The following is a 12,280-nucleotide window of genomic DNA, read 5'->3' on the forward strand; positions in this document are numbered from 1 at the left end:
CGGCACCGTGGGCTGGCGCAGGAGGGCAAGACCGGCATCCTCCTCCTTTTCCCCGTTTTCTCCACTTTCCAGGATGTGTATGGACTGGGGGGGGGGGTTTGTTGTTGTCGTTGTTTGCTTTTTCTGCCCGCTTACCTCAATAAGATTCCATCCATTCATTCTCCAAGCTTTCCGAGCCCTTCCCTCTCCCTCCGCAACCCCTCGCTCCTCCCCTCCTGAGAACTGTTGGGACCGATGGGCGGGCGCCCCCTCGTGGCCGATCGGGGCCGGCGAGCGCTGCCGGCCGCAGAGGCCCGGTGGGGGCGGGGCTGGGAAGGAAGGTTTAGGGAGAGAGGGAAACACGGGAATTGTGCCCTCCTCCCCCCCCCCCCGCGCGCGCGCCTCCTGATGACGTCTCACGCCGGCGACGGACCCGGAAGGAGGAAACGTGCTGTGCTGAGCGGAGTGGCTGCGGCTCCCCGGGGAGGGAGTTCGGACAGGTACTGAGCGCCAGGAGCGACGTCTTTAGTCGGTACCCCGTCCCGCTCCCCCAACTCTCTCCCCTCTTGCTTCTTCTCTCCGGGGGCGTCTCCTGACCCCTACCCCACACTCGGGTTCCCATCCTCTGAGGCGGGGATCTGCGAGCCCACCGCCCTCTCCCGACTCCTCGGGCTTCTCCCGCAAGCCTCCGGGCCTCAGTTTCCTCGGCTGTAAATGGAGAGTATGGGAGCGTAGACTCGACGATCCCCTTCCATACCTGACCCTCCGTGTTCCAGGGCCCCCCTCCCGCCTCTGTGTCTCGACACTCGCCGCTCCAGGGTGCCTTCAGCCCCCCGGCATTCTCTGGTCCACTCTCCGCCCGGCCGTGATGCCGAAGGCCCGGCGGAGTCCTGGCTGTCATTCCCAGAGTCCCGGGCAGCTTTCGTTGTAAGGGCGATAATGAAGGGATTTCTCGCCACCTCGTACTCTGGGCCGTAAAAAGTCCGCTTCCTCCTCACCCCGTCTTATAGATGATGAAGCTGGAGGCCACAGAGGTGACGTGACTTGTAGGCGATCGCTTAGGGAGCAAATCAGGTGGAACGGTGGACTCGCCGGACGCTTCTCCGTGTCTCGGCTGTACAGTGGGACTGTTGTAAGGATAAAATAAGTTGTAAAATGTTTTGCAAACCTCGAAGCACTATATTAATGCTAGCTGGTGTAAAGTTCTCGGCAAACCTTCAAACACTGTATTAATGCTAGCCAGTGCAAAGTTCTTTGCAAACTTCATAGCATTATACTAATGTAGCTAGCGCAAAGTTCTTTGCAAACTTCAAAGCACTGTACTAATGTAGCTAGTGCAAAGTTCTTTGCAAACTTCAAAGCACTGTATTAATGTAGCTAGTGCAAAGTTCTTTGCAAACTTCAAAGCACTGTATTAATGTAGCTAGTGCAAAGTTCTTTGCAAACTTCAAAGCACTGTACTAATGTAGCTAGTGCAAAGTTCTTTGCAAACTTCAAAGCACTGTATTAATGTAGCTAGTGCAAAGTTCTTTGCAAACTTCAAAGCACTGTACTAATGTAGCTAGTGCAAAGTTCTTTGCAAACTTCAAAGCACTGTACTAATGTAGCTAGTGCAAAGTTCTTTGCAAACTTCAAAGCACTGTATTAATGTAGCTAGTGCAAAGTTCTTTGCAAACTTCAAAGCACTGTATTAATGTAGCTAGTGCAAAGTTCTTTGCAAACTTCAAAGCACTGTACTAATGTAGCTAGTGCAAAGTTCTTTGCAAACTTCAAAGCACTGTATTAATGTAGCTAGTGCAAAGTTCTTTGCAAACTTCAAAGCACTGTATTAATGTAGCTAGTGCAAAGTTCTTTGCAAACTTCAAAGCACTGTGTGCAAAGTTCTTTGCAAACTTCAAAGCACTGTATTAATGTAGCTAGTGCAAAATTCTTTGCAAACCATATTAGCGCTATATTAATGCTAATTACTATAAAAAGTTCTATATTAATGGTAGCTAGTGTAAAGCACTATATTAATGCTAGCTGATGTAAAGTTCTCTGCAAACCTTAAAACACTTATTAATGCTAGCTAGTGCAAAGTTCTTTGCAAACTATATTAGCGCTATATTAATGCTAATTACTATAAAAAGTGCTATATTAATGCTAGCTTGTGTAAAGCACTATATTAATGCTAGCTGGCGTAAAGTTCTCTGCAAACCTTAAAACACTATTAATGTTAGCTAACTTACCTTAAAACACTATTAATGTTAGCTAGTGTAAAGTTCTTTGCAAACTTCAAAGCATTGTATTAATGTAGCTAGTGCAAAGTTCTTTGCAAACTTCAAAGCACTGTACTAATGTAGCTAGTACAAAGTTCTTTGCAAACTTCAAAGCACTGTATTAATGTAGCTAGTGCAAAGTTCTTTGCAAACTATATTAGCGCTATATTAATGCTAATTACTATAAAAAGTGCTATATTAATGCTAGCTGGTGTAAAGCACTATATTAATGCTAGCTGGCGTAAAGTTCTCTGCAAACCTTAAAACACTATTAATGCTAGCTAGTGTAAAGTTCTTTGCAAACTTCAAAGCATTGTATTAATGTAGCTAGTGCAAAGTTCTTTGCAAACTTCAAAGCACTGTATTAATGTAGCTAGTGCAAAGTTCTTTGCAAACTTCAAAGCACTGTATTAATGTAGCTAGTGCAAAGTTCTTTGCAAACTTCAAAGCACTGTATTAATGTAGCTAGTGCAAAGTTCTTTGCAAACTATATTAGCGCTATATTAATGCTAATTACTATAAAAAGTGCTATATTAATGCTAGCTGGTGTAAAGTTCTCTGCAAACCTTAAAACACTATTAATGCTAGCTAGTGTAAAGTTCTTTGCAAACTTCAAAGCATTGTATTAATGTAGCTAGTGCAAAGTTCTTTGCAAACTATGCCATATTAATGCTAATTACTGTTAAAAGTGCTATGTTAATCCTAGCTAGTGTAAAGCACTATATTAATGCTAGCTGGAGGGCAGTTGCACAGTGCATAGAATACCAAGTTCAAATTTGGCCTCAGACACATCCTAGCTATGTGACCCTGGGCAAGTCACAACCCTGTTTGCCTCAGTTTCCTCACCAGTAAAATGAGAAGGATATGGCAAATCACTTTAGTATCTTTGCCAAGAAAACCTCAAATGGGGTTACAAAGAACCAGACATAAGTGAAAAAAAAAATGACTAAACAACAATAAACTAAATAAAAATGAACTTATTTGCTGACCTGAAAGCACTATGATAATGCTAACTAGTGAAAAGTGCTTTGCAACATTAAAGCACATATAAATACTATCTAATATTAAGTAGAAGAACCAGTATTCAAACCTGGATTTTCTGGCTCCAAAATCCAGAATGCTCTCCATCTCAGCAAGCTTCCTCTTGGTTTCTGGAGTAGAACTTGATCAAGCCCCACCTTGATGCATAGGACAATGAACTCTATGTTGTGCCAGCTTTTGATTGAGTTAGGTGGCAGATAGGTAATGTTCAGAGATCTCAATCTTGGATTTTTTTTTGCAAGTTTAGATTAATGTTCTTAAAGATACCAGCTACCTATTTCTTTATCCTTCTCATGCCCACCTCCTGATGTGCAAATAAGAAGGTACAATTTGCAGATATGGACCCAAGACACCAAGCAAACCAGCTACTGACTAATATTGCCAGGCTTCCTTCAGCACTTGCCAGTATTGCTACAGTAATCATATTTTCCAAATTAAAAATCATTATACGTGGTTGGACAAAGGATATTTCTTCTTCAGAACCCCTGTCAAAATACTTTTCTGGTTAGAAAATTAGACCATCCTGGAAAATCTAAGCAGTGGCTGCCATAGCAGTAGTAGGTGTTGCCTCTCACAAAGAACTTAATTTTGTTTAAATAGCACCCTGAAGTGAAAAGTAGTCTTTGTGATAAATCTCCTTGAGTGTTAAAGACCCATAGGAATTAGAGTTGTCCCTTATTATTTAAAGATCATTGCCATAAAATAAATGCAGTAATAACTGCACTGAAACTTTCTGATTTCTAAGCTTAGATGAATGTTCACTCTAGACTTTCAAGCCCTTCTTTTCTGTCTGAACAGATATCCTTGGGGAATGATCAGCTATGAAGTGTTTTTCACGTAGCATGCATAAAGCAGTACTGTGGTTTCAGTCATTTTCCTCAAGTGACAGGGCCCTACCCTATTAAGGGCAAATGAATAATGGGGGAAAGGAGAGAGGAGGAGGCACTCTCTAGAAAATCCTGCCCTGGAACCCTGCTGTGCCTAAACTGTCTATCACTCTCACATGTGAAAAGAGTAAATAACAGTTTTCTTTGAAATAGCCTATAATTAGCATTGGGTGGCTCTGGCTGGAATTACATAGCCACAGTCTCCTGTTCATTTGACATCCTGTATAATTTGGTCAGTCAGCACTTGCAGCTGGCCTGTTCCCCCTTGACAAATATATGTCACTTCAAATTGTGCCATAGGAAGATCAGTTAGATGAAAGCCTGAGGGTGTTTAGGCAGAAGAGAAATTTAGAGAGGACTTGATCATTGTTTTCCAGTACTTGAAGGACTGTCAATAAGAATTGGGATTATACTTATTTTGCTTGGCCCCAGAGAGCAAAACTGGGAACCATGGGCAGAAGCTGGGGGCAGCAGGTTTCAGCTCAGTACAAGAAACAGCTTCCTAACAATTATACAATTCCTGACAGTTATAAGGAGATCATTCCCAGTCACTACAAGCCTTCAAATAGAGGCTGAATGATGACTTGTCTTGTGGTAGGAGAGATGACTCTAAAATCCTCTCTAATTTCAAAGATCCTAGTATCTTAAGGGCTCATAAGAGGAGGGCAAATATGAACTGTATCCCAAGTTCTCTTGGATTATAACTTTCTCTGAAATCAGCCTTACTTTAGAGGTCTGTGGAATACAATTTCTGGCCTTTTTAGAAGATATAGATGTTCAAGAGTTTTCCTTCTGTTGATTCTTTAAATTATACTCTTTGGGTCATTTAAGATAAGACGGGGTAAAGAGCAACAGAATTGGAAGCTATATAATATACATAAAGTCATTGGATAGGTTTTTGTAATAATGATAGCATATTATAGATAAAGTGACAGTTTGGATCCTACCATATACAGTCACTGAGACTGAAGGCTCAAGTCGAATAACTCAGGGGTCTGACTATTTTGACAAGAATGAAAACTTCAGTCCTGGGATCATTTGATTTCTCATGCTTAAAGAATCTACATTTGCACTGGTGATTCTAAAAAACAGATTCAGATGAAAAATAAATATAGAATAAGCCTTTGCCTTCTTGAATTTGCCCAAAGAGGTGTTTGTCTATATTAATGCAAAACTGCACACCCCCCCCAAGTACATTATATTTATCAAATTCTAATACTTAATGTTTCTCCTTATTTTTGATGATGAATACTTCCTTGATATTATCTACCTAGAATTTACTACCCTCCCCCAAAAAGTAATTCAGGTAAAAGTAGTTGAAAATTAGTTTTGTGTTCCACTGATGTTAGGGCAGGAACAAACCTAAATAGGAAGTCAAGCATGATGCAAGGTACGCATGTTGGTGAAATACTGTTGTAACTTTTCTCTTGGGTCCTAACTATCACGTGTTCCCTGTACCCCTTCTCTAGGGTAAAAGCTTCCCAATGGCGCAAGTAGGGGCAGTGGTGGCCGTGGCGACCAGTTTCTTCTGTGCAGCCCTCTTTTCAGCTGTGCACAAGATTGAAGAAGGGCACATTGGGGTGTATTACAGGTAAGAGAAAGGGACAGAGCTGCAGAGAGCTTCCTGCTCACTGAGATTTCCTAATGGTTCTTTGCTTTCTTGCAACCAATGTTCAGTTATGGTTTTGTTGGTTTCATTTGCTTGGAGATGGGAGCATTCTTTTAGGTTGTTACTCTATAATAACAACTAATGGTAGATCTGTTTACATGTACAAAGTGTCCCTGAACTTACAGTGCAATTTGAAGCTTTAATAAGCTTAAACCTGCCATAAAACTGGGACACTGTATATAGCCATATTCAGGTGATACTACTGAGGATCAGTAACAATAAAAGTTATCATAATAGCTCATTGTCAAACAAGAAATTTTATGATAGCCTTGTGAAGTGGTTAGCTCAAGGAATAGCATTTCCATTTTGCAGATGAGGTAGCTAAGGATCAGAGAACTTTCTCCCTGTCACAAGGCTGGAATTTAAACCAAAGGCAAAATGAAAAAGAACACTAGGTTTAAGAATGGTCCTACAAGTCAGTTTTTCATTCACTTGGCCTAAAAGGCTTCCTGGTTGCCCTTGAAGAAGTTAACTTAGGCACCTGCCTTTGATGGCAGCAGGAAAAGATAGCATTCCCTCCTTGTCTAATCAAAGCATCAATGACTTTGGGCCCTTCTTAAAAATTAGTTTCTCTTTACCCAGCGGAGATTTTTTGGGAGATTCCTGTTGGAATAAATAAGCCATCTTTTTTCTTTTAGTATACGTTTAGCACTGTCAGCCAGAAGATTTAGTCTTTGAGTCTACCTCATCATCGTGGGAAGGTAACTTTGAATTCTCAGAGATTATACCACTGACTGCAGGATTCTGGAAAATCCTACCAAACTGGAGGAGCTTTGGTTATAGTCTAAGAATGGGCTATGTCTTTTGTCTTGTAAACCAGACTCACTGTTTTCCCAGAGACTTATCACCAGGAAGTTTGTTCCAAATGACAGTTTTTGGTGACATAGTCCGCTTTCTAGTAAATCCTACAAATCCTTTCTCAGAATCATACTTTTACATACACAAAATAAGATACTTGTGAAACCAATTATATTAAAATATAGTCAGTAAAAAACAAATTTTTTAAAGTTCACAAATCCCAGGTAAAGAATCCCTATACTAAGGCATGAAAAGAGTGCAACTTGGGTCAAAAGAGGGAGCTTTCATACTAACAAAATCACAGATCCTTGGAGTAAATCTTTGATTTCAGACTTTAAATGTGCTCATGTCACTGAATCCTCTGTTGCTTTCCTTTTGTGAACTGAACCGTAGAAGCCATCAGTCAATTGAGCAGTGCTTAGCAGCATCCTTATGAACAGTCCACACCTGATTTTTAGTGTTTAGACTGACTTCCCTTTCCCTAGCTTATTCCTGTTCCATTTCCCTTCACTATTAAATTAAGGGAAAGAAACTAATTTTCAATATCCATTTAGGTACCACAAAATGGAGAGAGTAAATCTATTATTCAAGAAATAACTCAATGATAATACAAAGCCACATAGAAAATGGTTTTTGTTTTTGTTTTTTTGGAGGGGTTTTTTTGATTGGCCACATCTCTCCTCCCCAACATCATTAAGTATTACCTGGATTCCTGCCTTCAGCCTCCTTAATGGATTGCCACCTCCCAGCTAGCCACTTAGTTCCACTTGTGGCAAAACAAAGCCAGCTTCTACTCTCATCTCAACTGAGACATTTGTCTCATTCCAGATAGCATGTGTCCACTTCATTCCTAATACAGTTGTAGCTCACTGTTCAGTTTGAGGCCAATCATTAAGAATATCAGTGCTGCCTAATACTAAAAGATTGAGTTGAAAGGAGGATAGGAGAAGAGAAAGATCAGGAGAAGCAGAGTTGCCAAGAAAGCTTATAGCACTTTGGAGAAAGTTTGTACATGCATGTCCATGGTTGTTCCAAGTTCTCAGGCTCCTTTGGGGAACTTTTGGCTTTGACTCAGGCTGCATCTCTCTTCCTTTCCTGCAGAGGTGGTGCTCTGTTGACCTCCACCAGTGGCCCTGGTTTCCATCTTATGCTTCCTTTCATCACATCGTATAAGTCTGTGCAGGTACTTTGGCTTATGTATTGTGATGCTTACATTTGGGTAACTGCATTGGGTGGGGAAAATAGCTCTTTGGAAACTAAGTCAAAGGACTTTAATAGCCAAGAAATACAAGAATCTCATAAACAGTCACTTGGAGTCTTCTTTAGTGTTAACAGTTAATACTTGGGGCTACTTGCCATGGCCTACCTGTTCTTCCTGTCCTGTCAGTTTAAAAACACCTCCATGGCCTCTATCTCCTGGCATTTCCCAAGATGAGAGTTCTTGTTTCTCAGTAATGTAAATACCAAAAAAATGTGAAATGACAGTAGAAAAGGGACTTGTTCTTTACCTATGGGCAGATCTCAGTGGAGCAAAATCTGAGAGGGGTATTGCTTAATTAGGATTAAGCCTTGGAAAGGTGCTCCTGTGCTGACAAGCCTTGAGGCTTCTGGAGCTACAAGTAACTATACCAGCTTCCCAGGCATCCCCTGTGTGTTTTCTCTCATAGGCGTGCAATAAATGTGATACAAAATGATATCTCTAGATAAGGTCAGATGAGAGGGGGAGGGGGTCAAGGAGTTCAGGGAAGCTCATCTGAAAGTTGAACTTGCTCACTATTGATATGATGAGGCTGGACTAGATCAAAATGGCCTTCCCTTGAGAAAGAATACTCCCCATTCCATGAGTATGTCCCAGAGAGACAGAATGTTTGAGCTACAAAAGACCTTCAAAATTAGTCGAAACTCCTCGTTTTACAGAATGGGGAACTGGGGAACTGAGACCTAGAGGGAGGAAGCATCTTGTCCAAAGTCACACTGAATTAGCAGCAGAGTTGGGACTCCGACCTAGGTCTCTTGACTCCCTGCTTAATATTCTTCAGGTAAGGAGAATGAAAATGCCACAAGAATTGTGGGATCCTAGTGCCTTCTTTACTACTGATGCTACTGAGGTGGGGGAAACTCCCTGACCAGCCTCCTCGGGGTTTCCCACCCAGGACTGCCCGTGGCCGTGCCCAGTACAGTTGTAATAGCTCATTCACTGGGTGCCTTTCTTCCTGTGAGGTCAAAGGTCCTTTATATCATCCACCCAGAAAATGTCCGGCCATGTAGGGGAGGGCTTGCCAGTCTCACTGATAATTTACAGATATAGAGAATTATCCCACCATGAGACAATGGAGGTGACAAAAAAGAAATGAGTGTTCTTGGCTTCCCCCTTTTAAAACCTTTTCTGTTTTCTCTTTTTGCAGACTACACTCCAGACAGATGAAGTGAAGAATGTGCCTTGTGGAACGAGGTGAGGAGCCAAGAGTGAAACCCTGGGGCCCCAAGAAGTGAAAGAACAGGTTTTTAGTGGTGGTGCTTTGTCTTAAGTTTTGTTTTTGTTTTTTTAATTCCTCAATGATTCTTTTTCCCCTCTTATCTCCTTGCACTTTACCCCACTTGCTTACCTTGCTTAGTTTCCTTGTTGCAATAAACAATGGATGACTCAACAAATCCTTTTCAAAATGTTGGTTGTGTGACCAACCCTGTTTGCAGGGCTACAGAAGCATAATCCTAATAGCTGGAAATTATACAGCTCTTTCAAATTTTAAAGTACTTTTACATTGTATATCAATCATTCAATAACTATTTATTAAATAAGCCCATGCTACATGCCAGGCCTTGTGCCAGGCACCAGGGGTACAAAGGAAGATAACCAGACCATCCTGGTCATCAAGGAACTAATGGCTAGGGAGCGTCAGGAAATGCTTTATGTAGAGGTGGCATTTGGTCTGAGTTTTCTAAGAGGCAGAGGTAAGAGGGTACAGTGATGGGAGACAATGTCATAAGGAAGAAACAGCTGGAAGGCCATTCTGGCCAGACTTCAGAGCTTGGTACAGCAAGGTTAGAAAGGTGGGTTGGAGCCAACTTACAGGGCCCTATAAAAGCCAAATAAGGGTGTGGTTTCTTGTTGTTGTTTTTATCTTTGAGGCAATAGGGAGCCCTTGTAGCTTATTGAGTAGAGGAATCACATCCAGATCAGTGCTTAAGGAGTATTACTTTGGCCACCATATGGAGATGACCAATGAGGGGGCCTGTTCAGGAATCCAGCTGAGATATTGTAGAGATTGAAACAAGATTTTCTTCTGATTAGATGTGAGAGAGAACAAGGAAGAGTAAAGGATTAGGAACAGGTCCCAAAGTTAGATAAATGGAAGGTGTCCTTGACAAAAAATAGGAGGCAGTCTGGTTGAAATATGGTGAGCGTAAGGTGCCTGCAGGACATGCATTTTTGATATGTGAGAGGAACACAGGAAAGAGAACTAGCTATTGATACTGAACTAACCTCTACAAATTCATCCTTTGCCTTTACTCAGATTTAGTATTTAGAATGATACAGCTTCCCTCCTGTTCCCAGCCTCACTCATGACTTCTTCCACTATGTTCAGTGACAAGCCTTTCTCTGAACCTTTTTAAAAATGCCAGACATGCCACAGCCCGAGTCTGGGGCAAAAGTTGGTGCTGTGAGGGTCCCTTCCAGGTTGCACTTTAACTTCTAGGGCTCTCTTCTTTCTGGATGCTGGTTGTTTTGGGGGACGGGGGGGAGAAAGTGCTGTTTGGGGGCAGCTAGATGATGCAGTGGATCGAGTACTTGCCCTGAAGTCAGGAGGTCCAGCCTCAGACACTTAATACTGACTAGCTATGTGACCCTGAACAAGTAATTTAACCCCAATTGCCTCACCAAAAAAAAAAAAAAAAAAAATGCCGCTAACCCAGGAATGGATGCCCTCTGGTTCTTTTCTTTTGCCATCAGATCACCTTTTTCCCACCATCCTAAGGTTTCTCAACCAAGCTGAGGCAGCATCAAATAAAGAGAAGGGCACTGGATTTGGAGTCAAGAGCCTAAGGATCAAATCCTATCTCTAACCCATATTGCTATATTATCCCAAGTTTGATGATACACTTCTCCTGAGGTTCACTTTCCTGATCTGTCAAATATAGTTGTAAATGTACCACCCACTTCCTAGGAAGGCTAAAGAGAAAATACTTTGCAAATTTTAAAGCACCTGCAGACGTGACTGCTAGTTGTGGGAACTGTTATTAGGCAATGTCGACGCATACTTTTTCAGTGTTAAGATATTTTCTTTTATCATAAACTTGGAGGAATACTCTGGAGGAGCCCAGAATTGACAAGCTATTTTAGTACATGCAGTTCAGAAATTGCTTCTGTCTTGTTCTGTCAGATGTGTTTATTTGGATCCTCCACTGCCATGTCACCTCACTTCTACCACATCCCAGGACGTTTTCCTAGATCCTCTAATTTCTGTGTGACACTGTGTCCTTTCTCCTTCCAACAGTGGTGGTGTGATGATTTACTTCGACAGGATTGAGGTGGTGAACTTCCTGATACCAAATGCTGGTGAGTTCTCTCAGTATTCATGCTCTCCGGAAAACCTAGCTGATTCTCCTGAGGGTGGGATTGTTCTGGCTCTCGTGAGCTTCCCCTGCTCTCTAGGAAGATGTCTCCTGTGACCCTGCACTTTCCAACTCAGACATCTTCCCTTTGCTTCTTCAGTGTATGACATAGTGAAGAACTACACTGCCGACTACGACAAGGCCCTCATCTTCAACAAGATCCATCATGAGCTGAACCAGTTCTGCAGTGTACACACTCTCCAAGAGGTCTACATTGAACTCTTTGGTAAGAGTCTCCTTGAAGATATTTCCTCTTTTTATTATCTGACTTCTGTTTCTGGCGTCCTGATTCAGAGCTTTGGTTATCTATGCCCTGGACTAGGGAGTGTATGCGGATCCTGGGTTCTGTTTGGGACAAAATAAAGAGTATGGGGTAGTAAAAACATCCTAGAAGATAAGAACAGGAATGAGATTTCCTGCCTCTGTCCAGGGTAGAAGAAAACAACAGAATGGCAATCTGTTCCTTCTCTGCCTAGCTTTTAAACTATGAGGCCAGGAATTGTATCATCTCTAGGTTCAGTGCCTCACCAACACCCAAAAGTAAACTTAATAAATGTGGGAAGTTGGGAGCTAGAGGTTTTCCTCCCATTCACTTTGAAGAGATATTTTTTAAATCGGGAAAAAAACTTGCCCTTTTTAGCTGGCTTCAGGGAATATGCCTTGACTTCAACTGCAATGGGAAGAAATACTTGAACCAAGGCATTGCTTTTTGGGAGGTTCCTGTTTATCTTCTTTTCTTCCTGCTGATAGGTTTCTGCAGATCACATTTAAGGTTGATGTTGGTAAAATAACTCACAAGGGTGTTGCACAGCCTGCAAACAGGCCACTGGTGCAAAATAGTGATGCCCTCAAGGGAAGTGATGAAACCTCCGAGTCAGTGGTGGAAGCCTCACCACCAGAGTCATTTAGAACCAAGATTGCAAGAGCATTGCCAGATCATCTTACAGGCTTTAATGAAGCAGAACTAAAGGAGAAGCAACAGCTCCATCATTTTCCAAGCTTGAGTGATCAGTTCTTAGGCTAGTGTGTTGTTT

The 12,280-nt window shown here is 41.9% G+C and overlaps 1 protein-coding gene across 1 annotated transcript in view; it reads left to right on the forward strand.

Annotated features, from left to right (window-relative positions):
* The first annotated feature begins 399 nt into the window (after positions 1 to 399).
* Positions 400 to 12,280, forward strand: part of ERLIN2 (ER lipid raft associated 2) — a 29,742-nt gene continuing 17,861 nt past the window's right edge. The window contains exons 1-6 of the mRNA XM_031950685.1: positions 400 to 479; positions 5,635 to 5,756; positions 7,734 to 7,815; positions 9,038 to 9,084; positions 11,129 to 11,190; positions 11,347 to 11,472. Of these exons, the coding sequence (XP_031806545.1) occupies positions 5,650 to 5,756; positions 7,734 to 7,815; positions 9,038 to 9,084; positions 11,129 to 11,190; positions 11,347 to 11,472 (424 nt within the window). The 5' untranslated portion in view covers positions 400 to 479; positions 5,635 to 5,649. The remainder of the gene's footprint in view (positions 480 to 5,634; positions 5,757 to 7,733; positions 7,816 to 9,037; positions 9,085 to 11,128; positions 11,191 to 11,346; positions 11,473 to 12,280) is intronic.

The sequence above is a fragment of the Sarcophilus harrisii genome, chromosome 2 (assembly GCF_902635505.1).
Source record: "Sarcophilus harrisii chromosome 2, mSarHar1.11, whole genome shotgun sequence".
Classification (NCBI taxonomy): domain Eukaryota; kingdom Metazoa; phylum Chordata; class Mammalia; order Dasyuromorphia; family Dasyuridae; genus Sarcophilus; species Sarcophilus harrisii.